At 30.4% G+C, this 27462-nt stretch overlaps 3 protein-coding genes across 3 annotated transcripts in view; 2 read left to right on the top strand and 1 right to left on the bottom strand.

The window, feature by feature from the left end:
* The window catches only part of LOC113393300 (plastin-2), a 54964-nt gene extending 37572 nt beyond the window's left edge, over positions 1 to 17392 (bottom strand). Inside the window, exon 1 of the mRNA XM_026630118.2 lies at positions 17044 to 17392. Coding sequence (XP_026485903.2) covers positions 17044 to 17106 — 63 coding nt within the window. The 5' untranslated portion in view covers positions 17107 to 17392. The remainder of the gene's footprint in view (positions 1 to 17043) is intronic.
* Positions 17393 to 18713: 1321 nt separating this feature from the next.
* On the top strand, positions 18714 to 19453 carry LOC113393404 (protein lethal(2)essential for life-like). Its single transcript, XM_026630279.2, has one exon. It carries the CDS (start codon positions 18822 to 18824, stop codon positions 19356 to 19358), a length of 537 nt encoding a protein of 178 aa, XP_026486064.1. The 5' UTR covers positions 18714 to 18821; the 3' UTR covers positions 19359 to 19453.
* Positions 19454 to 21630: 2177 nt separating this feature from the next.
* On the top strand, positions 21631 to 26068 carry LOC113393753 (facilitated trehalose transporter Tret1-like). Its single transcript, XM_064219189.1, has 3 exons — positions 21631 to 21636; positions 23558 to 23690; positions 24874 to 26068. Exons 1-3 carry the CDS (start codon positions 21631 to 21633, stop codon positions 26058 to 26060), a joined length of 1326 nt encoding a protein of 441 aa, XP_064075259.1. The 3' UTR covers positions 26061 to 26068.
* The last annotated feature ends 1394 nt before the right edge of the window (positions 26069 to 27462 follow it).

The raw sequence follows: 27462 nt of genomic DNA, 5'->3' as shown, positions 1-27462 counted from the left end.
TTTTTTGTGATGTAAGCATGTGACAAAGATTTGTGTGATATATTTAAGCTGAGCTTGAGCTCCTATAACTTTACAATCGTAAAATCGTTAGTCCATCGTTAAAAGCATCCAAAACGAAGTTAGAATTAGCTCGAAAAGCAATTAGCAGTTCCGTTACACGGAGTAGTAATAAACAAACAAGTATGGCTATTGCCAGCATACTATTTGTGGAGTGAAGCCTGCGCACGTGCAACGTTCAGGGTAAGGAGAATTTTAACGGTTTTGATTTGATTTTCTTAGTCGTACGGCCTTATACATAAACATTGTTAAGTGAGCGTATGTATCTATTTCTGTCAATAGTAATTACATATTTGAAAGAATATTGCGAAATAAACTCTATTTGCAACTTTAATTAAACAAGAGCCAATTTTTTTTTTTTATTATTTTATTCATTGTTATTTATCCATTTCAACTGTATTCGTTTATATGCCAATATGAATAAGTAATGTTTTTTCCCTTACATTTTCACTGCTAAACAAAGTTTGACGAAATTAAATTCATATATAATTTGAAATTCACATGGAAGAAAACGATTAATTTTTTTTTAAATCTAAAAATAGTAAAAAAAAATATTAATAATCACTCATTACAACAGCATGTACTTCATTATTCTAAACATTTATTTTTATACCTAATTGAAATGTAATTGTGGTTCAATATAATTTGCTCAAGTGTGTTCATGGTAACACAAACGAAATATTTCACGTTCAAAGTTGAGTCGAGAATTATTTACTATGCAGACTAGTGGGAGGGACCGAGGTGTGATGAGCAACTACTAAATTAAATACTTGAATAGCAGAATAAAGCTACAATATGTATGACTTAAGACGGGCTTGTGGGTATGATTACCCAAGTGGATACAATATATTCATTATGAATTTATTTAACTGAATGAACGTTTGCTCAAGATTTTTTAATAATATTATGATAAAGTTATTGTTGTAGAGCTGTAACTATTTAGTATTGTAACGAAATATTTACAACTATTACGATTACGATACTTTACGTCCGAGGTGAGTGTGCCAATGCTTGTAGTAAGCGGCTACAGGAAAAAGGGACCTATAACATCTTTGGTCCCAATATTGGTGGCGTATTGGCGATGTAATGCAACATTTCTTACAGCGCCAATGTCGATGGGACCATTAGTTCATCGACCTCTCCGCCTAACTATATCATAAAAACTAAAGGTGTTTGCCGAATATGAAATCTCGACCTTCGATTAAGATCCACGTGCTCTATCGACGAGGCCCCTCGAGTTTGACAATAGCTATTAATACACGTATAATATCGTTAGTTTGTACATGATCTTTAATAATTAAAGTTTAAATATAAAGTTTTTCTAGTTTATTATAGTTATTATGTTAGATTCCTAGGTACCGTCAGTATGAACTCTTAACTTTAAGAAAGAAACTCTTTACTAACTTCAAGAAACAAAGTTATGATAAACGGTTTTTTTTATTTTTTAAATATGTAGTTATATATTTACTATAGACTGATTTTTTATTGAGCTTAACATTTTTATACCTATTAAATGACGATTCAAAAGCGCCTTTAAAAGCCTCTAAGATATATTTTTTATAAGTAACGTTTCTGACCCAAAAAGTAGTTTGACTTCTTTCACCAGTAATAAGTAGAAAGCTATTGGATTTTAAAAAAAAATATTTTATAGCATTTTGATAAATAAATGCTTAAAGTGAGATTAATTTAAATACTATTGTTGCTTGTATCAAGGTCTTATAATATGTGCGTATACTAAGTAAGGAAATTGAAAACATTGTAACCAAATGAATCACAAATTCAATTCTTCGTCAAACAATGAAAATTCAATTAACTATACAATGTTGAATGTTACGTGTCTTTGTGTCTTTAATAAACTTGAACAATTTATAAATTAAAAAAAAAAATTGTAATTTTTTTCATTTAGAAAATATATCAAGAACTACAATTAGATTTCATTTGAACTAATTAATCATATTACATTCAATCAAATCCAATAAAATAAAAGCTTCATATAAATGCTATACAGAAGCCATTCATCTTTGTAAACTTATTAACGTTCAATAAAAAGTTGCCGCAAGTCTTCATATTCGATCGATCGATGTTCGTCCATTAAAATTTCAATAACTGCTTTTAGCAGAGATATTTAGACAGTATGTGAGAGAAGCATATTCGAATGCCTTAAGCTCACCTTACAGCTGATGCGCAGTAGTGAATCATCGTCTGTTGACCTAAGCAGAGCGAATAAAACGATTTGATTGTGTGTGTTAGCAGTAGGACAAACCTTCTTTGTGATTGTGCACACACCGCCATCGAGTTATGCGAGCCTGGTACTTTTGAACTCTCAGCGATTAAAAGGATTTAATAATTATACGTATCCTTTGATACGGCGGGATGTTGTTTAGTTATGGGATGTCTAAGATGAGAAAAAGAGTCGACTCATGTAAAGGAATTTCTTTGGCGGTTCAAGTTAAATTCCTGACTACTTGAAACTAAAAGCTTTACAATCGAAGATGAGTTTATCTTCAGGGAGTTTAACTCAAGTTACATTATGAGTACTTATTTATTATAAATATGATTAACTAGCTACGCATCCCGGCTTCGCTCGAGTAGAATAAGGGTCTACAAACGTTTATATATTGATATACATACAACTATATTGATTTACGCAGCATTGGCCAGCAAAGCTCTCAGTCTGCATTATTTTTCTCGACATCTTCAACAATTGTCGTTACATTGCGGCTAATTTACACAAACCGTCATTGAATTATAATATTCTCGTTGAACACTATCCATTGGTGAAAACTGTATTAAAAAGTAATTTTTGATGTTTTGTGTTCAGGTTTTGTTTCATAATAAGTAGTGATAATATAATTAGTGCTGACTCAGCCCGGATCGAGGAACGTAATAAAGTTGATAATTCCGTCCGAACCCTAACAGATAATATAAAATATTCGATAAGAGAAAATTTATTTACTAACGCCATACTATTTTAATAAATTATACTTCAGCCAAGGACTTTTGAGATTATCATCAATTGTAGAAAAAAAAATAATTAAAAACTGCCACAAACTTCGGTCATATGACGTTCACTGAATTAAAAAGGGGTAAGAACCCTATGCATAATAACTATTGATTTTTGAACCCTTTCTAAAATGGACAACGGAACCGGTCAGATTGGCAACAATTGCGTCGTAACAACTAGTTACCTTATGAGTCATGACTGTAGTGTGTATGTAAAGTTTATGTTAGGTATATAAAGTTTATTATTATGTACTAAGAACGAAAACAAGTACAAACAAATACGAGGGAACTGATATGAAATCAATTATTAATTAATTTTGGATGTATAAACTGCTACCTTTATTACAAAACTATTCTAAAAATATATATATTATCCATGGTCATTTTGATAGCACGTTTAAAGTTTTTAATGACTGTTATAGTTTATCTTATCTGATATTATCTATTTTATAGGAAAATAGTACTTTATAGCTTTAGTTTTAAATTATTTGTTACTTATCATAAAAAAAAATTCGGAAAACGTTGATTAGGTATGTTTTAATCTTATCAATGTTATCTGTGACGTCTTTCAAATGAGCCGAATTCTTTATGCAATATAATTTCAATGTATATGTTAAAACGATCGATTGCTAATATAACATTCAATAAAAATACCGTGATTAAAAGTCAATTAATCATAATAAGTAAAATTTTACGTATTTTAAATATGGAAGAGTTTGCGTGTTTTTACATTAGTCAATCACACCGTAACTTCTGAATGAACGAATGAAACTCGATACGTAGGTAGAATAGGTCGTTGCGTACTTTTTAATTTACTTTAATAATTAAAAATAACCGAGCTGGGACATATTGACATTATTTCAAAGCTAGCGTCGTTTGAGCTGCTGATGTTCAAGTAGTTGGTGCGATCCGGCTCCTTGGACTATTACTATTGCCGCACAAACTTTTACTTTTTATTTTATTTTTCCCAGGTTCAAAATAAATATACAATCAAAACAAGTCTGCGTCTATTACTCAAAGAATGCTAATATTATAAAAATAATGTGTTATTATAAGGCAATATATGCTACTGTTTTTATTTTTTATAATATATGGTCGCAGCACACTATAATAAAAACATAAATTAAAATTAACCTAAATACCACCAAAAGATATTTACGTATTTATATGTTAAATGAAACGAACACCATCTCAACTTCAACATACATTTTGCCTCAGCGTTTATTAATGTTATCAGGCAATTGTTCTAAGAATATGTATGAACCTAATCAGTGTCGTCACCAATTGAATATTATTAGCGAAATCAGAACGCTGTTGATTCACCAGCTGCGAGGAATAATTTACGTTATATAACTTTGTAAAGGATCCTTGATAGTGATGCTTATTACACAGCGGGAAAGGGATATAGGAATCTGATAAGTGTATAACAAGACTTTTGACATTTCTTTTTAATTCAATGTTCCTTTTATATTTTATTTAGAGAGTTGATGGCAAATAAACTGCGAAGCCGGGTAGACTTTGACCTGTCCGAAAATATTTTATTTTTTCCTTTGGAATCCTATTTTTATTTAAGCGTTCTAAGTTACTCCCTAAAATATTTTAGGAAGTAACTTAAAACGAATTTGATTTTATTAATTTTAGCTATCGGTGAAAGTCTCGTCAAAATCGGTTCATTTGGAGATTACCTGGAACAAACAGACAGACTTAAATTTGAAATATTTCTTCTTAATAATTTTTGAATATCATGTAAACATTGATAGACATTTATAAAAGACTCTTCAATTTTATTTATTTGTATAGAAGTGACTTTTACAAGTCACATTTAAATATTAAATAACATAATGCTAAAAACACTTAGTAAAACTCTTGACATAAGCTAAGAATTTAAATTAATAGAAAGAATCAAACTTAAGACTTCTCAAAATATTTCGAAGATATTCTTATACGAAATAACTTTTTACGTGTCATTCATATTTAATAATCTAAACGTTTATATTTTTTTTAATTTAACACTTTGAGGGACAGCACCAAACACACAATAGCTAAGTTCGTTTATACTGCCCCCGGAAATGTAGAAACACCCGTTCGTAATATACCCTCTGTGACGTCACACTAAGACCTATATATTATTTGATGACAATATGAAATAGGCTAGGCTATAAGCCAATAGCCTACAATGACTAGAATAAACTGACTCATTTCAAAATTTCCATTACAATATTACGTAAAATGTAAACGTAGGTTGCGGTCAACTTTCAAGCAAAATCAAACGTAAATGAATGATTCATTACTTCACAACCACAATAAAGTAATAGTAATGTCGACGGTCTTGTGAAAGTTTGCGGTATCGAGTAATAAAACAGCGAGATATTACGAATCGATTTACAGCTACTTATAATCGATATTGTTTTAAGAATATACGAGACAACGTAATATAAATTTGCCGGTCGTTTAAGTAAATTAATACTACATCCATATATATAACACATTTTATATACTTAAACGGAGGGCAATAAAAACTAGTACGTTATATATATTTTGGAATATTCATCTTTCATATTTCCGTTATTTTTCTCCGACGATCTCTCGTTTCTTTTTGGTACTTCGGTTACCATCTGCAATAGTCTCTCTTTCATAAACTAACAAAGGACATTCCGAAAATTATGGTTCTGGTATTCAATTCCTCTCACTGGATGATAATCCGATGTGACGTCACTATTAGTTTCAGGCGGGCTTGGCGGACAGTTCCAGCACTAACTGTCGTGGCATAGCTTTGGCTCGTCTTAGCATATAACGTGGATTTACAATACCAATAAAATTTTACTAAAGGAACCGAGGGAGCACTAATGTTTTGTATCGCACAATTAAACTAGCGGAAACATTAAATTAATTATTGTGAGAACGCAAGTAAAGTAGTTAGAAAAATAACGTGATTAATCCTGGCAAACAATGTATACGTCTCGATGTGGGCTGGTAGAAAAAGTTCAACTTCTGTGCAATAAATATGCACGTGAAGAAATTTTGAGAACTTGGGTTATTTGGCTGCCAGCGCGTGAGATAAATTATTAACACAAAAAAACTTACGTTAAAAATATATAAAATTTTGCAACAATTGTTTCTTATGATACAGTATCTTTGGAAGCAAACTAACATCGGTCGATTTAATCTTAAAATGTTATTATTTGAATTCCATGAGTGTACAAAAACTTATTATTTTTATTAAAAGTTACTTATCATAGTTATTTATGTTTATTTAGCGAGTATTACTGGCATAACAAGAAAGCGCCAATAGAACAATACCGTGACATTCATAAGGTAACACTAGCGGTCAGTGGCTTTCAAACTGTACGGACAAGAGGTCACGCGCATCGTATCAACTATCAAGTAACTTGAGTCACTTGTTTTTTTTTTTTATTACTTGTATTGTTTAATTAAACATCAGTATAAAGACCACCTGAGAGTAACATCTTAAAGCTAGTTATGATTCATATTGTCCGGTTAATAAGTAAAAACACGCAACGTTTGTGAGAGAGAATTAACCGTTTTAGTCATATATCTTTCTCTTTTTCTCTCCTGATACGCTACTATTGATATAACGCAGAAGTATGTTTAATAAAAAAAATAGTCACCAACAAGATTATTTAAAACTCGACGAATATAATCCACCACGAATATAATATATACATATGTTATAGTTTTAATAAGGTCTATATAAATTATTTTACGTAGGTATAAATAAACAAAATTAGTCTAGTCAAATAAAGGTTCGTTGACCGGGGTAATTTGTTGTCATTGGTAATGCTAATAAAAAAAAAATCCTTTAAAACATTCATTTTGAGAAATTAAACGATCTCCTATTTAATTCCATACCTAATATATTACATGAAAAAAGTATCAGTCATGCAGTTTAATCGAAATCTATACAGCTACCGCGTAACGACAGACATGAGAATATTTTAAATAATTTTATCCTCAATGTTAACAAATAGATACGTTGTAATATTATAAATGCAAAAGTAACTCTTATAGAAATATATATGTTACCGTAAAAGCTCGAACTACGGTAAATCTTAAGACTTTCCAGTAAAACCTAAGATTTACCGATTATGAGTGTATACAGTAACATATATAACTCTTCACGCTTAAACCGCTAAACCGATTGTGATGAAATTTGCTATGGAGATAGTTTGCGTCCTTGGGAAGGACATAAGCTTTTTTAATTCACCCCTCGAGATGGGGAAATGGGAGATAGGGTATATAAAACTTTAGCTATAGCTAAAGATTTATAGATTTCGCGCAGGTAAAGTCGCACTTTCAAAAAAAAATTTATCGAATCCTAATACCGTTAATTGAAATTACGATACATTTGTTGTACATGATAAACTGATATATACGAGGATATAAATATTTGTTTAATAATGTTTTCGTATAAAAAAAAGCGCCAACGCAAGAAATTAGATCTACAACACAGTTGTAACGCTAAACCAGCTTCGGTCACTGGCATTCAAAACTGTGCCGAGACGGAGGTCATATCGAATTACTTATTACCGCTATCCTTACATTTAGATATATTTAACATACAATAAATTTAAAAAATATAATACATCCTATACTAATATAACAAATGACTGTCTTTCTGTCTGTTGCTCTTTCACGGCCAAACCGCTAAACAAAGTTTGGTGAAATTTGGAAAAAATTGAGCTTGAACTCCAAGGAAAGACATGAGTTTTTTTTATGACTAATACCTGAAGATCAACCCTTAAAACGAGAGGGAAGTCACGGGCGACAACTTGTACTATTTTAATTAGAAACTGTTTAAATTGATTTGAACAAAGGTTAACAAATCATCTTATTTCATCGGTATATGATTTTTAACGACTAATTTTATAATTAAAAGAGAAACATAGCAACACATACTGTAGGATAAATATTAGTTTAATTGTTTTTAATTACCTATGTAACTTATTTGTCGGAAAAGAGTAACTACTTAGTAAGTTTAAGTTTTTTGGTAGAAACATTCCGAATCATTGGTAACTTTAAGTATAAAATGATCTTGAAAAATGCTCGCAAGATCCTACTTGAATAAAGTATATTTAAATTTGATGTGATTAGATATTTATAGAGGTTTAGTAAGTATAAAAGCTTTCAATAAAAACATTTTTTTTTTTAGTACATTCTCCATTAATTTTGAGGTCGGTTTAAGTAATTTCATATAAGACAAAGAAATACAAGGTGTTATAAGACATTTTCCTCACACACGAACGCACAATGTGATCATAAAAGTGCTATTAAAGTACATATATGGTATACACACATATAAATGTTTTTATCAGTAATAAATTGTATGCTCGCAAAGTTCGTGACGCGATATGCCTCGCGGATTTATTTCATCGATCGTAACGGTACATATGTTAAGAATAATGCGTGTTTTAGTGGGTTCTGATTCTGTTTGTCTTTCAATGAAGCAAGCAATCGACGACATTTTTTTAAAGAGATAGTCTATGGACTGTATGATGCGGAATTCATCCCGGAAATTTGTATGTATGAAAAATTATAATGAACAGAAAGTCACTAAACATAATTTATATTACACTAGCGACCTGCCCCGGCTTCGCAAGGGTGTAATGCTGATACCAAATTATACTACAGAATGTCTTACAACGTTCACAGTTTTCAGTCATTAGACAATAAAAACCGCTATTTCCCTGCGTTTTAAACCTTCCTCTGGAATCAATCTACCCATTAAAAAAAACCGCATCAAAATTCGTTGTGCAATTTTAAAGGCCTAACACAGCGGTAAGCCACTTTGTTTTATACTATGTTATGATATAACAATACGATACCTTACATACCTATTTATTATTTTTTTCAATAAAAAGACGTAAATGATTGTTAAAATAATATTAGTAAAAGAATAAAAAAACTAACTAATTACAATTTATGATTTATTTCTTTTATTAGATGTTGCCATTTAAAAAAAAACATAACAAAAAGAAATATTTGTAATATAGACTTATCTGACATTACTAAAATCAAACAGCTTTTTATTTTAATGGTTTTTGTTTATGCCAACAGGGCAAAGATTATTTTGCTAGTGACACGTGCGAATACAACTTATTATGAACATGCTTGACAATTCGTTAGTTTGACTTGTGTGCATGGAAGCTGTCATTGGTGTGTATTTTTTTAGTTAAATATAAAGCAAGTGCCACGTGTTAAATAAATTAGATGTACAATGAATAAGCGTTCTGAGAATAGAATAAAAACTGTAATTGCATTTGGCAGTTTTAATTTTCTTTCCTCTTGGCAAAGGTATGACACCATACAGCCTCGTGTTTAGTTTTAACCTATACCTACTCCTTTAAATTGTGGCATCAAGCCATATCTATCTTGTATTGACAGTTTTATATCGCGTCTGTCAGTTGCTTGCATTTTTTTATTGTGTAAATAAAGCAATTGTACTAGTGCCAAATAAAGTGACATTTTGTAAAGAAGGCGAAACGATTAAATCAACATCACTACTCGGAATTCGATGTCACTCGGCAGGTAATCGAGTAAATAATCTCGCTTCTCCATGCAATGAATAACATAGGTACCTAATATATATATATTTTATAATGCTAAAGAGTATCCTCCGTTTTATTCAACAGCATAATTCACTTCATCCGAATTCGTCCTGTTATTCGTGATCGAGTAGCAAAATTCCAAACACCACTTATCGTTTTAATTCAAGTAAGATTTATATGAACGTATCATGTTCTAGTGAAGTTATTTTTTTTATAATTTAGTTATTTCGAAAAATATTTTCTAGTCCATAACAAAATCCTTGTTAAAAGGTGTTTTTATTACGTAATAAACCACAAAGAGTTTATTGTGCAATATTTTCCAATTTGAATAACAAATAAGAGTTGATACTAGGAATATATTTATTAACATGATTGTTTATCCAACCATTATTTTTAGATATACTTGATATGTAATTATACTTACATATAGAGATGTTAACTACCAGCTCGCACTGTAATAGCTTGGTGGAATAAGCTCTAAATTGAGAAGGCTTCTCAAAGTAGTGGGTCATTTTCGGACTATGGCTTTACTTATAGAATCTCAACTTCATTGTCTTATCTAAAATTTAATACGCTATCAAATATCTATTAAGTTTGTTTCTGAACTTCAACGGATAAAATATACTGGGTTAATAATAAGCTTAAAACTTCTTTGAGGCATAATGATAAATAGGCGTGTATTAAAGTTTATTAATAAAAAACAATAACGTTGGAACGATTCTAATAAAATCCTGTACTGAAGTCGATGTGGTCGTCCGAATTTATCATATTATATTTATTCATTTTATTTTAATTTAGGAATATTATACTGAAAACATTTTTTATTATTTTTATTTTAACTGGTAAACTTTCTCAGTCCATTCCAAACGGGTAGAACAACAAATAATATATATATTTTATATTAATGGTGAACAATCCTAAAGTAATTCTGTTTACTGCACCAGGAACCCTCGCAATATACAGAGGAACCCGATTTTCGTCAGAATTGATTGAATACGACTTACGAAATGGCCTATGATACCTAGTTAAAAAGTAACTTTGCCCCAATAATATTTTTTTATTATGATGCATATAATAAATCGAATATTTATAAAACCACTCTATATAAATAAAAAATATTTCGTTCAAATAGTTAGTTATTTCTTGTTGAACATTTTATGAGTTCTTGCTGATGTGTTGTAAAATAAAATTTAAAATCGAATAGTAATACTTTACTTATAATATACAAAATACAAGTTATAATATACTTATAATATACAAAATATAAGTTAGAGTAGATAAAAGAAGAAAAAATCAGACAAATCAAATATATTTCTCATTCGATGTTTTAAAAATCCTAGCTACTGTTTTGCGTAATTAAATTTAAAAATCGAACGTTATTACTCAACGCTCGACAGATTAAAAAAGTGGAACCAATATAGAACATAGTATAAATAAATGAAAAAAAAATATTATGTTCAAGTAGTTCGAATACATTTCTTATTGGTTATTTTATAAGTTCTAGCTACTGTGTTGCGTCATAAGGTAGGACAAAGGCTGGAGTGACCACATTCCAAACCAAGGTCGATGCACATCGCTCCGCGGATAAACTTGTAACTTGTAATTAAAATATGTGAATTTTAGATCAGCAACGCGCTGTCAAAGATTAATATAAATCCTTATAACTTTATTTTTTTTTCTTTGTGATAATTTTGCTGGTTTATGACACGATTTTGCTTTTCAAACGTACAGATTAAATTTTAAGGCGTTATAAATAAACAACTATATAGGTAAATAAGATGTCTTGAATAATACTTTATTTTACTAATGTGCTTAGAGTTCATACTCTAAGCACAAATATAAAATATTAATATATTATTTTTCTATATTATCTTCGTAGATATATTAACTTTTTACTTACTTACGTCAAAATAAAAAAAGGAAGCAAATGTAGAAAAAACAATGGTATATGTTTTCCTCTGATTGTGTTCGCATTTCGACGTCTGAACCAACACTAAGCTAAATAAAGGCCTACAATTTGCGCAAAATTATTTTGTTCTAATTCTATATTATCAAATCGACATACGACTTATTGCCCGTCTTAGTCACAGATCTATACTTGAGATATAGACTCGGAATTTAAAGAGGATCTTCACTGCGTGATGTAGAAATGATATACAAAATTCAAAAACGACGCTGAACTACTTATCTTCGTCCAATCGATCATATAAATGTGTAAAGTTATCACTAGAAAATTGACGCAGTACGTCACAAGATGATTTACGGATTTTGAGACTAATCTAAGAATGAATCATTACTCAGGGCGCCCATTTTAAATGTCACTTCATCGAGATCGAAGGAAACAATATCGTTGCACTTAAGACGTTTTTCTACTCTACTAACACAACGACCCAGCGATGTGATTCTGTAAGATTCCATTTCGCATCTCACTACTGAAATGTTGACAACTGACTTATAGTGTAACGCCATTTTCAAATCAATTATATTTATTAAAGTAAACTTCACAATGAATAGTCGATATTTAAGCACTACCACCGTTTCGGAAAGCAGCCTCCAGCTAGAAGAAACGACAAGAAACTCGCATAGTTGCTCTTTTCAAATAAATAATATTTACAATGCAACAACATAAAAATTCACAATTAGTGTTCAATCGATCCTGTTATGGAACCCGAGCCTAAATTCATGCGTTTTTTTCTAAAAAGTATTATTTTAATGAATCATAAGATTTATTAATTTAACTTAAAAAACGCTTAAAATTTTGATATCTGTATTCCATATATATTTAAAATTATTTGAGTCAATGTCATATACCACACTGACATTTCACTCTCGTATTCTGTGGTGAGATTTGAGTTTCTTGTTACAGAATAACCCTACAGTTGTGGTTCGGTTGAAGTTAGATAGGAAAATAATCGAAAACGTATTATAACCGTTATATGTTAGTAGAATTTCACCTAGGAAACTACGTCAAAACGTTACAACAAATATTTAGGACACCAAGTCAAATGCGATCTTAATGTTTTTCGGGATAATACAAAACAACCCCCGCCCAAGAACTCTCTCGAAAGAACGGACATATTTCTTTTGACTAACAGTATAAATAAATAGTAAATGCATTGAAATGAATACAAACTTTGCGGTGAAATTGATAAATTATTTAAAATAAATTAAACAACAAAATTGCAGCAGTATATTAAACCATGAATGGTCAGAGTTTCTAATTACTCATATTCCATAAATTCTTGTGTCAAACTCGGTAAGGCGTTATGACTCATCATAGATAACCACTAGATGAATGGCAGACCGGATTATGACGTCACAGTTTGAGAAAGAAGTCTTAATATCAACATTGCGTATCTATTTCATTTCATAATACTTGTAAAGTTATCAATAATAAATAATAATAGTTTATTGTTTGCATCGACATGTATGGAATGCACTTAACATACATATATAACATACTCTCTTTGATTGCGTAGTTATCGGATAGAGAATTTAAAGTCAATAAAATTTATACTTAATAAATCCATTATGAAAACGTTGCTCTTCCAAAATAAAAATAAAATCATTTAAAAATATGTAATTCTTTTAATGTGGTCTATATCCTAGAATAAAAAAAATTAACCAACGAGCACAAGCTCCATACCAATCAATTAATATTTTTCAGCAGTTTTGGCGCGATTAACAGACATCCAAAAACATAAACTTTCGCATTTACAATATTAATTTATTATATATACATAATCATAAAACATAAATAATGTGGCAGAAATCAAAGATTATCTCTATAATAATAGATTCCATCCAACCACCCAAGAGGTTGAGCAAATTAAAATTAAATATAGTTATGAAGGTACAGGCTAAATAATAAAATATTATATACATTAGTTAAATGGTGGTCGGGTAGTTAGGGTTTGTGTCTGGATCACCCACCCAAACATCACATTCTACCTACAAACGGCAATATTTAATATTGTTGTGTTCCGATTTAAAGATGAGCCAGCACAAAGGACTTAACATACAGCCATCAGTCAACCTATTTTGCCTACCTCGTATAACTAATAAAGAAAAAAAAAAGTTATGTACAATATGAAAACCGACACATCAAAGTAGTGTCTATAATTTACAAATTACCTTTCCATACATTTTGACAACGTCGAGTATATTTTCTGAATAAGTTATTTCCTTAAATGGTCTTGTTTTAACGTCGTACAATCTTTATAAGCAGTACCGTTCAAGGTAATGACTCATACCGGAAACCTTTTAGCCTACAAGGGTCACGCCGAAATTGTGACCGCATTCTTAGTGAATTTATCATTTTTTTAAAGCAGTGATCAATTAAATATGAATATAATATAAAACGTTTAACGCCTCTATAATAACGATAATGCGTTTAAAATCATGAAAAAGTTAATTATGAAACAGATTAAAATATTTTTCACAAAAAATGTACCTAATTATTAGAGATATATATATAAAACTCGTCACGAGACCACTTGATCAAACTTACCCTTTTTGTGCTTGAAACGCAACACATAGAATCGTCGATGTTAAATCTGATCTTGTAATATAATTCAAATTACACCAAAAGAGGTAACAGTGTATCGACTAAGATTTTCGTCTTCGATAATATTATACAGTAGTAATAATATAATTTATACTATTTATTATAAAATGTTTAGAAGATATAGATTCTAAAATCGGTGTAATGGGTAAACCAACCATCTGTGGTGTTTATTAATCTGTAACATGCATTTAGACGTTTCAACGATAGTAAACATCGAATATAAACAATACAATAGCTACTCAAAGCTTCTCAGTCTAAGAGGTAACATAAACACCATTAAGGGCTGACGTTACCAAGAAAGTTTGTTTATACAAAGAAATCGGCATTTTTTCACGTTTCAAAACATGTGTTGTTACACTTTAGATTGGTTTGAAAAGATTAAATAGTTATAGAGTACAATATTATATTATTATATGCAATAAATACATATAATAAATCTTATAAAAAGCAATAAAAAAATAAATAATTACAACGTACATTTAGTTACCTTAGCTTGAATATTATATCGAATTATTTTCTAATTTATTGTATTTAATATTATTTAAGCCAGAAAATAAACAATAATGTTACCATAAGCCTTTGTAGTACCTCCAATTTCATTGTACATTAGTCTCGCATAATTTTTTTTTTTTCTACTAATATTCGTATTTAAGAACCACGTGTATCTCTGAATAGAGCCGATCAATACAATACAGACGTCTAGGGGCGAGACGTCTTAGTTTCTACTTGCTAGACTTTTAGTTTGCTAAACGTAAAAATTTGGAAAAAAATATTACAAGATTAAAAAAAAACAACATGTGTACAAGAATTGTTGTCATAATTTTTTATCTGTTAATTAAAAGTCGGTATATTAAGATTTTACAAACTTAATTTTTGTATTAATAGGTATATTTTAGAAATGTATTAATTTCGACTTGCCGACGTCATCGACGTCATGTCAATGATTCCAAAATCAAAAACATTTTTGAATTAATTTTCTACATAAGTAAAACTAATCTTATTTAATGCTGATTACGTTTTTAATCAACATTTAATAAATATCAGAGGATCAATTAAATACATTTTCTGTGATCATTTTGTTTTTTTTTTACATGTACTTTATACTTTTTTGTTGCATTTGAATCTCACGTATATTTTCGAAAAAGAAAACAAACTTTCATTCAGTAAACTAATCTCATTTTATGATAATTGATAAAAAAAATGGAAAACATTATTTTCAACAATACTATGTAAAGTGAGTTAAATAGGATTCTTGCATAATACCCATAAAAAAATCAATGCAATTGCTATAAGGATACAATTTGGTTATTGCCTGCTGGACAATATGGTGTCAAGGCAAGATATCTACAAGTTTGGAATACTAAATAGTGCTGTAACGCAAAATTGCCTCATGGGTAATGTATAATGTATGACACATGCATGGAGTATTTGTTACATTACACAACTTGTGTTCCCATCCCTACTTGTCATTTAAAATTACGATAAAGCATTTAGTATTTTAAAGTCAAGTACTTTTATACTTACTATAATACTTATTTTAGAGTTTATTTCAAAGGTTAAAATTAAAGGTATTGCTTTTTAACCAATGACAAAACAAGAGGTTCACACTTTGCTTATATTTATTTTTATTTGTAAGTTCCGTTAAGGATTTGTATTGGTATAAACGATCCTTTCTCAATTACATTGAAAAATGTGTGAGATATTTTTATTTTAAGCATACATTCAGGGCAATTTTTAAGTTTTTTTTTTTTTGTTAAATGTTTGTCTGTGATTTTCATACCATAAACAAATGAACTTGTCTTGATTCTAAAAAAATGTTTACATATTATAAAAAAAATCATAATATTAGTATATTCATGTTATTTGTACAAATAAGTCTTTAACAAATAATCATTCTGGCTTTGAAATTTGAATAAGTGGCATTTTAAATCTTATATCAATATGTTAGAAACGACACCTCCATTTAAGATAAGTACTATCATTAGTTTGCTATCTTGTCATGAACTGATACCCTGTTATTGTTTACTGAAGGACGTCGGATTGATATTTTTTTTATGAAAGTAAAAGTATAATTTTTTTTTAGGATTATTAAAATAAAAAACAATTGCTATCTGAAGAAACTTATAAAATAATGCCTTTAAATTATACTAAATAAAATATACAAATGATAGTAAATTTCAAGATAATACTAAGATGTGTGCTAAAATATTATAACAGGGCAGTATTTATTAAGACTGTTTTTAATTTTGTAAACATTCATAAAGCATTAGTGATGTTTGTTTCACAAAATAAAGAAATAAATAAGATGCTAAAACATCCAGTAATTTATAATCAAAAAAATGGATTCATGTCAAATTATAAATAGATTTTAGTAATATAATAATATATAAAATTATAATGAAATTAATTTACGACTAAATCTTCGTTGCTGATTAGTATATAATAAACATTAACATAATTATACAATGCAATTTTATTTAAAATTATTTATTAAACATTTTTCTCAGGTTTATAAATAGATGTAGCTTAAAAGAAAAAACATAATTATAATAACTACCTCCTTTACGATTTTCAGAGCATAATTAAAGTAAATTGGGACTGAATATTTTTTCAATATATTACTGATTTATATTCACGCATTAAACCGTCTTTATATCGACCACACGCGGACTCAAGGCTAAGCAAGCTAAAATTCTCTGGTAGATTCCTTAAACGGCAAACAAACTCGATTATTGCAAAAGGCGGCATGTGCACCATAATCTCAGAGTAGAAATAAACACCCCACTGAACTCGCGCACTTGCCTGCCATGCCCATGCCGGCTAATAACACGAAATAAAATGTTTTCATACCTGTGAAAACTGTTCCCTTATGTCGGCTAACTCCTCATCGGTCAATTTTGAATTGTCTGCCATTGTCGCACAATTAATATCACAAAAACAAAAATCACAACATCTACTGTAAAATACCGCAGTTGTAAAAAAGTAGTGTTAAATCACTTTAGTCTTAAATTAATAAGTATGTATAAAATACGGTATATAAATCACAGCACACCTTATTATTTATAAAAAAAAAGACGCACAGAAATTATCACAATTTCACAGTCTGCAGTGTCTTGCGGTAATACGTTTACTACGAAAGTATGAAACTCAAGTCTACGTAGATGCCGATGAACGACCAATGGACAGCCCGGGCTACCTTGAGTCTTTGCTTTTCGATAAAACAAGAAAATTGCCATTAGTAATAATATATATTATTACTAATGGCAATTTATTAAAAATAAATAATTAAAATTTAATACATAAAATTATGATTTTATGTTTTATTAATACTTAAATCCTTTTTTGACTATAAATTACTGCATTACAAAAAAATAATTAAAAATAGTTTACAGTTTTATAGATAGATGGCAGTATACATCAAATGTAATATACTTATTTCAAATAGTTTTACTACTGGACAGCAGATGTCGCTATAAAATTCCGGAATTCTCTCGAAATTTTGAGGTATCAAGTCTGTTTAAATTTTTAACAAAGAGTCGCTTCAAAACAATTCAAAAAATCGTTAATCACAGTGAATATTTAATATACCTACATTTACTTTTGAATTTATTTTTATTATGAAAGTACTTTTATTAATAATTTGCTACTGCCGTATTAATGGCACCGCAGCAAATATACTAAAATTATTTAAACGAACGGTACATAAGTACATCAAAAGCGGTATGGAGATTGTCGGAATTTTCTATACATGACAGACACCCTAATGTAGTCATACTTTTAAAAAACGGACAAAGAGTATACTTTCACCGGTAAATGTTTAAAGAATAGCGGAAAATCCACCAAAAACAACTCTAAATGGGATGGGCAGTTATATGTTGGCTTATCTTAAAAATGTTTACCGACCAACGAAGTGGTTATAGGTAGGCTATTTATTATAATATACTAAGAAATCAATAAAATTTCTATAAAAGTAAATATAAATATATATATATAAATTCATATGAATAAAAAAAAAATATTAGCATTTAAGTAGGAATACAATTTACAATTACCTACCACTTAAAATATAATGAATGAATGAATTAATAAAGAGAACACAAAAAAAACAAGTTATTAGAATAATAATAATAAAAAGCATGGCTAATTACTACGAAAAAATGTATATACATTATTTAATTAAAGGTAATATTCATTTTAAATTGCTCTAGTGTTATTTGTAAATACATATATAAATATCTCCACTAAAATAAAAAAATACCTTCTGTATATTCAGTTAAAAATAAAATAGCAAGAAGTTAGAACTAAATTTAAGCCAAAATTTACGTTATAAGCCTGTAATATCTATATATTTACTAATAATATTTATTTGAACCATCATACATTCAGTCCAAATAAAAAAAACAAATGCGGCCCCTATTTGAGAATCCCTGACTTTGAATAGCTCGTTCTCGAATGCTCGACTCTCGAACGTTCTACGTACGACTAGAAACACGTCTGCGCGTTTAAATACGCGATTCAAGCGCTGTCCTGTATCATTTGTAAACAAGCAAGCGTACGAATCTCTCGACTTGTGAACAGCGATTTTGGCGCGACATTTCAATTTAATTTGAAACAAGAATTGTTAAAAAATGGCTCTACTACCGTTTTTGTTGGATTACGAACTCGAGCGTCCTCGCCGCCTCATTGACCAGCACTTTGGGTTGGGATTAACTCCTGATGACCTTCTGGGCGCTGTTACTGGTCCTATGGTCAATCGTGAATATTATAGACCCTGGCGTCATCTCGCCGCAGCGGCACGGGATGTCGGATCCAGTATTAAGAACGACAAAGACAAATTTCAAGTGAATCTCGATGTTCAACATTTCAACCCTGAAGAGATAAGTGTCAAAACTGCAGATGGTTATATTGTCGTCGAAGGCAAACATGAGGAGAAGAAAGATCAACATGGCTTCATTTCTCGTCAATTCACACGTCGGTATGCCATTCCCGAAGGCTGTACTCCAGAGACTGTTGAATCGCGTTTGTCATCCGATGGTGTGCTAACTATCACTGCTCCGCGGAAGGTGCCTCCAGCGGTTCAAGGTGAACGTGCGGTTCCTATCACGCAGACTGGCCCAGTCCGCAAGGAAGTAAAGGATCAGGCGAATGGCGACAAAGCCGAGTGAACTAGCGTTTTTCAGTATTTTATTTTAAGTCATTCCTTCAAGTTACGTTCTTATAAGACTGATTAATTTCAATAAAATATTTTGTGTTCGTATAATTCAAGGCTTTTATTTATCTTAGTTTTTATTCGTAAAAGTGGGTCAAGTCGTCTAATTTGCCTTAATAATTTAGTTTCGAGGCTTCTAATTAATGTTTATTAGCAGTGTTGAATTGTCTCATTACTTTGTACTTTAAAAATATATTTCTTTTAAAACGTAGATAACAGAAAAATCATCTAAATTTTGCATAACAGTTTGCAATGATGTCTCAATATTTTTTTTATTTTTATTGTTTTCTGATAAATTTGAATTTAGGAAAAGGCAGTAGGACATCGAGGTGGCACTAAGCTGCTTCAGTTAAATCTCTTGTAGTGATGCCTATGCACGCCAAGTCAAAAAAAAAAATACATAACATTTTACTAAAATTCTATATGTATTCCATTTTGCAAAATAAAAACTGCACAACTAAATTAAAAATACATCTACCTACATCAATCACTTTATTTCATGTAAAAATAATAAAAAAAATTACCGACCTCATATTTTTCGTCATTTAAATGGGACCAAATAGGTAGTATGATCAAACAGACAAAAAACATTTCGTTCATAAATGTCGGGAGTTCTCAAGTAACAAACATTCGAATCGAGAACCTCCTTTCTTATCTCGGTTAAAAACATCTATATTTTCGCGACGTTTTGTCACTATTTCTGTAGCTGGTTCATAATGATAAATCAATGAAGTATCTAAAATTGAGGTAGATTATATTTTTAGCTGTAAATCAATGATATTCTAATAAATAATAATAATAAATTTACTAGAACATCATTGCTGTAAATAAATAATAACATCTAGTTCCCTACATCCTTCCTGGGGCACGATATTCGTTTCTGTACCGTATATACATAAATTTAGTAAAAAGCGGTTATTTAATATCACAAACAGTCACAAATTTTATTATATGTACAGATTTAAAAGTACTTTATAGACATGACATATATTTAATTATAATTGTGTAACAGCAAGGGCATATTATATTATGTATCATGGCAAATTGTTACGATACAAACTGAATATTTAAAAACTATACAGTATACCGATTAACCCAGCGGCTGGGTCCGAGAGATTAACTGAAACCACCGTTAAACCGAAATAAATGTCGTGAAGTTAATAAATATTACAATCTAGTATATACAATTTTCTGGTTTCCAATATTGCTTACGATAAAACTTTATTTTTTTTCTTAAATAATAGGTTATTTAGTTTGCTTCTAGCCTCTAGTTTCTATTCCTTTGGTTCTCTTCTATTACATGATTCAGTTTTGTGAGATATCAGTAGTTGATTGAACTGCGGGCTACTTGCTGTTTCAAAAAGTCCAGTGAGATTTCAATTGAAGATATCGAAGAGACGCAGGTTAATCCTCTCCCTGGATAACCCGACCCCGGTTAATCGGGGTTAACTGTATATATCAGGAGCGCCGACTCCATCTGTGCTCGCGGACTTCAACAACCATTAAATTCAAATAGAACCCAATATTTGGAACATAGCATATATGATCTCTGCCTCATCATTATCGTCATATCAGCCGTAAGACGTCCACTGCTGAACATATACCTCTCCCAATGACTTCCACCTTGACCGGTGAGTAGCGGCCTGCATCGAGCGATACCCCGCGGACTTGACCAGATCGTCCGTCCATCTCGCGGGGGGACGACCTACGCTGCGCTTGCCGGTACGTGATCTCTGCCTGCCAACCTTAAATGTCCCATTGCTGGACTAATGCTTCCTCTCATTTTGAGGAGAAGGTTTGAAGCATAATCCACCGCGCTGCTTCAATTGGGCTTGATACAAGTTGTGCCAGATTTTCATCCCACACATTTAGGTTGAGTTTCTTCACCATCGAACAAAAGATGAATTGTAAACACAAATTAAGCACACTAAATGGGCATTCAGCGCTCCTGATATAATGTACCTAAAACTGTACACCGAGAAATGTTAAAAATGCTTGCTTTAAAGATAACTATTTAAATTTTACTAGTTTTAATTTAATCGTGAGTGAAATACGACGTAGACTGTATTCGTTTCATACAATTGTTTTTGTGGAAATGCTAACTATATTTAAATCCTACGTCTTTAGACAGGTGATTTTTATTTTTATTTTGGACATATACCACTTCTCTTAAGTTTATGTGACACCATCGGGGTTAAATAAAGAAAATCACCAGCATATTACCTAATATGCTGGTGATTTTCTTCCTTAAGGAACCTTCCTTATGCTATTTTTTGTACCCTCGATAACGGGTATGCAAACTTTTTTATGTGCAGCTATTGTCCCATAATCACCGGGACAAAATACGGCTAACGTTATTAATATATAAGATTTTATTTTTGTGAGGAAAATCCGAAGCTGAATCGGAATATAAGCGGGGTGGTACCATAACCTTATATGTTAGTAAAATTAGCTCCCAAGTCTAAGGTATTCGTTTCTAAACCAGAGGTAGTTCAATGAATAAACAAGTGTATCTCTTCAATATTTAAAATTAAATGAAGATTTTTACTTAAGTGTTACATTTATTGCAATTTACAGTAGCTTAGATATTATTATACAAAGATCGTGGTCATAAATAGTCTTAGCATGTCATAAAGTCATATAAGTATTGCTGTGTTTTTGTAAATACTGACAACTTATTTTGCAATAAAAATAGGTCAGATTATAAAATCTTATTTTATTAGCTGATCTATACCCAGTATCAGAAAAAGGGACATAACATCTTAGCTGCCTAGGCAAATTGGCGTTGTAAGAAATGGTTAATATTTCTTACAGTGTCATTGTCTATGGGCAGTAGTGATCACCATCAGGTGGCCAATTTGTTCATCCCCCGAACTGAACCATAAAAAAAATTCTTGCAAGCTGAATTAGAAGCATTTCCTCTTATCCTAAACAATTAAAATTTTACATTTTCGTTCAGTTCTGATGAGAATACATTCTTATGAAAAGCTTGATCCGATTCTATATCGTTGAGGAGTTCCTTCGTTTGGGGCCAATACAGGAAATGGTTCCAGACGAAGGAATTCCTCAACGGTAAACAACTTTGAAATACAACAGATCTTTAAAAATATTTTTTTTACTAATAATTTATTTTAAGTTAGATTTATCCAGTACTTACCTTACCTTACATACATATATTTTTATCCATATACCTTGTTATAGTTATGGGAAAGTTTGCTTAGAAAGCTAGAGACTGACAAGTTTTTCCTCCGATTACATTGGCATAACCACCTATACCGGTATATTGTGTATGAATATATAAAGAAAAAATATATGCCGAGATATTTCTCTTTGTGTCTTTATTGTCTTCGATGCTAGTAAATCAACAAATTTATTTTATACCGGTAATAGAGGGCAATCGTATTCGATAGCCCTCTTTTACTGTATATTTAGAGTATACAAATCCATTATTTTTTGGGTTCAATACCTCTAAAGGAAAAATAAACCTTCATAGGATCACTTCGTTGTCTGTGTGTTTGTTTGTTGTATGTATGTAAGTTTTTAAATCCTCTAAGGAAATCCCTAGGGGTTTAAAAACTACTTCATTTTTTTGGCTCCTTTAGCTTACTGTAAATTGTTAAAATAAACTTTTTTTTGTAGTTGACTTGTATTTTACCTATATTTTTTTTTGTAGTTGACTGTGTGTACCTAATTTTAAGTTTTGTATTTATTTTTTATTTTTAAATCCAATGCGACACTAACCGAGGGAACTAAGATGTTATGTCTAGTTAACCCTTCTCGGTGACTAAACTTTGTTGAGCGGCTAGATCGATTGATATAGATAGAAAAGTACTTTAATATTTTTTTAATAAAAAAAAAAAAAATTGGTCTGTATTTTAATATGAATCATGATACATAAAACCATTTTTCTAAAAGTAGAATCAAACGATTATTTTTTTTATTCCGCATCTTTTGACGCTTTTTCACCTAAAGTGAAACATCTAATTAAAAAAAGGAATACAAAGTGACAAATAATTTATAAGTGAACCGATCCAACAAAGTTGAATATTGACATTCTGCCGAGTAATATTCACTCGAGTCTGATACCTTAACAACTGTTGTGATTACCGCACCATAATAGTTTAGTTAAATATAAAATCTAGCTTTATATTTCAGTTGACAGCCATTACAGCTTCAGGATGGCTCTCATTAACTGCCGGCTTTGCTGTCGGGTACAGTGCGGTCCTCCTTCCAGACCTTGAGAAGGATGAAAATTTTCCTTATGATGATAATCTCGCTTCTTGGATTGGTGAGTAAAGTTTTCTACATTAACAGCCTGTAAATTTCCCACTGCTGGGCTAAGGCCTCCTCTCCCTTTGAGTAGGTTTGGAGCATATTCCAACCACGCTGCTCTAATTCGGGTTACTGGAATACACATGTGGCAGAATTTCGTTGAAATTAGACACATGCAGGTTTCCTCACGATGTTTTCCTTCAGCGCCGAGCACGAGATAAATTATAAACACAAATTAAGCACATGAAAATTCAGTGGTGCTTGCCTGGGTTTGAACCCGCAATCATCGGTTAAGATGCACGCGTTCTAACCACTGGGCCATCTCGCCTTTCATTAATCTGCTCAAATATATGGTTGTTGTTAACCGCAATGTTTTAGAAATGGTTAAAAAAAAAAACCGCAATGTTAATACATATGTGTATTTATTTTTGCTAATGGTATTATTTTTAAAATTAATTATACTAGAACTAGAACGAGAACGCACACTATTCGTTACGATATCTTTTATGATAAACGCAACGACATATGAAATAAAACTTTATCACTTTAATTAAGTTTTATGTGTATTTTATAATTTAATTTATTTAAATAGTTAAAGTTTCTACACGATAATCAGTTTGTAGACAGTTGTAAAACCAAATTTGGTGGAGAGCAAAAACTACAGAAACATTAACAAATTCAAAAAAATATATAATCAACTATTAATTTAATAATTGAATACTAAGTAAATATATAAAACAACTGCATTATAACGACATAACCTACATTTTGCAATGGAAAAACACTTACTGGTACACCGTAAAAACGTAATTGCTGAATTGTGATATGTTAATGTGTTACCATTATGGACACGAAACACGAACTTGTCTGATTAAATATTCTATTTAATACATTTAGCTTACATACTAACGAGAACATGTCAACCTTCACCAAAAATTATATATTCAAACAAAGAAGGCACCACTGAATTTTCATCTGCTTTGTATTAAATTTATCTCCTGCTCGGTAAAGGATATTGTGAGTCTACGTGCGTTGGACGAAATGTACCACTGATGTATCGCTCAAACCACATTGGAGCATCATGTTGCTTTTCAAGAGAACAGGAGAGGTCTTAGCCCAGCAGTGGCACACTTACAGGCCGATTCCCTAGTTTTTTTTTTACTTAATAGTGTCTAATTAAACTTCATTTCTCTTTACAGCTTCAATTATTCCACTATCAATGATTATCAGTTGTGTCTGTGCGGGATCATTTATCGACAGATTTGGAAGAAAAGCTGGCCATATTATACTCGGTGTGCTGTCGATACTTAGTTGGCTGGTAATAGCATTTTCCACCAATATAACTCTTTTACTCATCGGTAGATTTGTTTCTGGTTTTGCCGTTGGATCAAATAGACCAGTGACTTTGGTATACCTTGGTGAAAACACTTCACCAAAATACAGATGTTTTTCTTTATTATGTCCATCACTCTCACTTTCAACGGGCATCCTTCTGAGTCATATAATAGGAGGATATATCTCATGGAGAATTAGCAGTTATATATATATCGCAGTCAATATTTTATGTTTAATTTCTTTGTTCTTCTTAAAAGAAACTCCTTTGTGGTTGATATCGAAAGGAAAGATCGATGAAGGAATTAAGTCATTTTTATGGTTCAGAGGAAAAGGAAGTGAAGCAGAGACAGAACTGAAATTAGTTTTGCAAAGGCAGAATGAAAAAACAGACAAATATTTGTACAAGGATGTTTTTAATATAGCATTTATTAAGCCGTTTTGTACAGCAATATTATTAGCGATAGTTACACAATTTAATGGAGTGAATTCAATAACATTTTACGCCAAGGAAATACTTGGAAATACTGTAAATGGTGAAATCGATCCATTTATACTGATGGTAATGTTTGACATCATCAGACTTTTAACCTTCATTCTGATTTTTTGTTGTAATAAATATATACCACGTAAGATTTTATTTTTAGGCGTAAATTTTTGTTGCTGTTTTTCGTTATTTGGTCTAGTTGCCTTCTTATCTCTTATGAACGTTTCGGAATACATATGGTTAGCAGTGACACTTATTATTTTATATACAGTGTTTGGTTCAAGCATTGTAGTCTTAGCTTGGACATTTATACCAGAATTATTTTCTAATAATTTAAGAGGATTAGGATCAGGACTATCAGCTTCTATGTCATTCTTACTGCTTTTTGTTTGTGTGAAAATATCTCCAGGTTTTATAGCAAATTATGGTGAAATTTACATGTACGCTTGTTTTGGGGGGATAACAGTTGCAACGACTATTATATTGTGTTTTATTTTACCTAAAACAAATGGCCGAACGCTGCAAGACATAGAGGATACTTACAAAAATAATAATACTGCTGTTTAATAATAATTGTATATTTAAGAACTAATATATATAATATAATTTGTTAAGTTGATTTCTGTTTTATTTAATTTTAATTATGTTTATTTTACTAATTGATCGCTAAAAGCAGAATAAGTAATAAAAATGTTATGAAAAAAAAGTTCTAGTGCCAAGAAACACTCTAATCTTATATACACTTAAATAAAACTTCAATTAGTAATTCAAAAACTATTTTTATTCGAATATAACATTCTTTCGGTGTGATACTTTATCAATATTTCTCATGTAAACAAGATAAAGCTTTTTAAGTGTTTCTCTAAACATTTAAGCGTGTCCTTTATGTAATAGTTTAATGGTTGCTTACTTCCTTGTAATTTATGGTTACATGAAATAATGAGACATAAAAAAATATTAATATATAAACATCGTTCCAAGGGGTAGTATGGTGATGCAGCTTACCGCATGCTCTACGTTTTTTGATACATGTGTTTGTTAAAATTCACTGTTTTATTTCTAAAACTACTGGTTTTAACACAAATTTAATACAAATTTACAAATTATATTATTTTTTAGAAAAGTTAAGTAAAATACCTACGTTTTCTATTGTGAAGGAGATTAAACATTGCGTGACGAATAAATAGCACTGATTACAATATCTATGAGATACCTGATGTTTTTGTAGACCATTTTGAAGATCTACCTATTCAGTAATACATTAATTTGAAGATCTACCTATTCAGTAATACATTAATTTGAAGATCTACCTGTTCAGTAATATATTAATTTGATGATCTACCTATTCAGTAATACATTAATTTGAAGATCTACCTATTCAGTAATATATTAATTTGAAGATCTACCTATTCAGTAATACATTAATTTGAAGATCTACCTATTCAGTAATACATTAATTTGAAGATCTACCTGTTCAGTAATATATTAATTTGATGATCTACCTATTCAGTAATACATTAATTTGAAGATCTACCTATTCAGTAATACATTAATTTGAAGATCTACCTATTCAGTAATACATTAATTTGAAGATCTACCTATTCAGTAATACATTAATTTGATTGATCTGCCATTTTTTTACACTGCAAACACCATGTTAGCAATGTAATAACGCAGTGTCGTAACAAAACATCAACATTTTATATTTTTATCGGTTTTTATATATACTGATATTATAAATAGATAAGATTTGTTTGTATGTATTGTACCCAATTTCTATAATTAATGATCAATTCTAGAAACTTTTTACTGTTTGAAAGTTAGATTATATCTGATTATAAATTATTTCATATCGTATTCTTCATTCATTTATATGTGCGAAGCTGGGTCGAGTCGCTAGTTAAAAATGTATATATGGGTATATAGTATGCCTGTATTATAGGAACCTACTTTAGGAAAAATTTAATAA

This window comes from Vanessa tameamea, chromosome 26 (genome assembly GCF_037043105.1).
Source record: "Vanessa tameamea isolate UH-Manoa-2023 chromosome 26, ilVanTame1 primary haplotype, whole genome shotgun sequence".
Lineage (NCBI taxonomy): Eukaryota > Metazoa > Arthropoda > Insecta > Lepidoptera > Nymphalidae > Vanessa > Vanessa tameamea.
Note: the sequence above shows the minus strand (reverse complement) of the source record. Positions and strands in the feature narration are given on the sequence as shown.

Coding starts and splice junctions, on each gene's coding strand:
- LOC113393404 (XM_026630279.2), top strand. CDS start 18,822: ATGGCTCTACTACCGTTTTTGTTGGATTACGAACTCGAGCGTCCTCGC.
- LOC113393753 (XM_064219189.1), top strand. Junction 23,691..24,873: donor TAATCTCGCTTCTTGGATTG/GTGAGTAAAGTT, acceptor TTCTCTTTACAG/CTTCAATTATTCCACTATCA.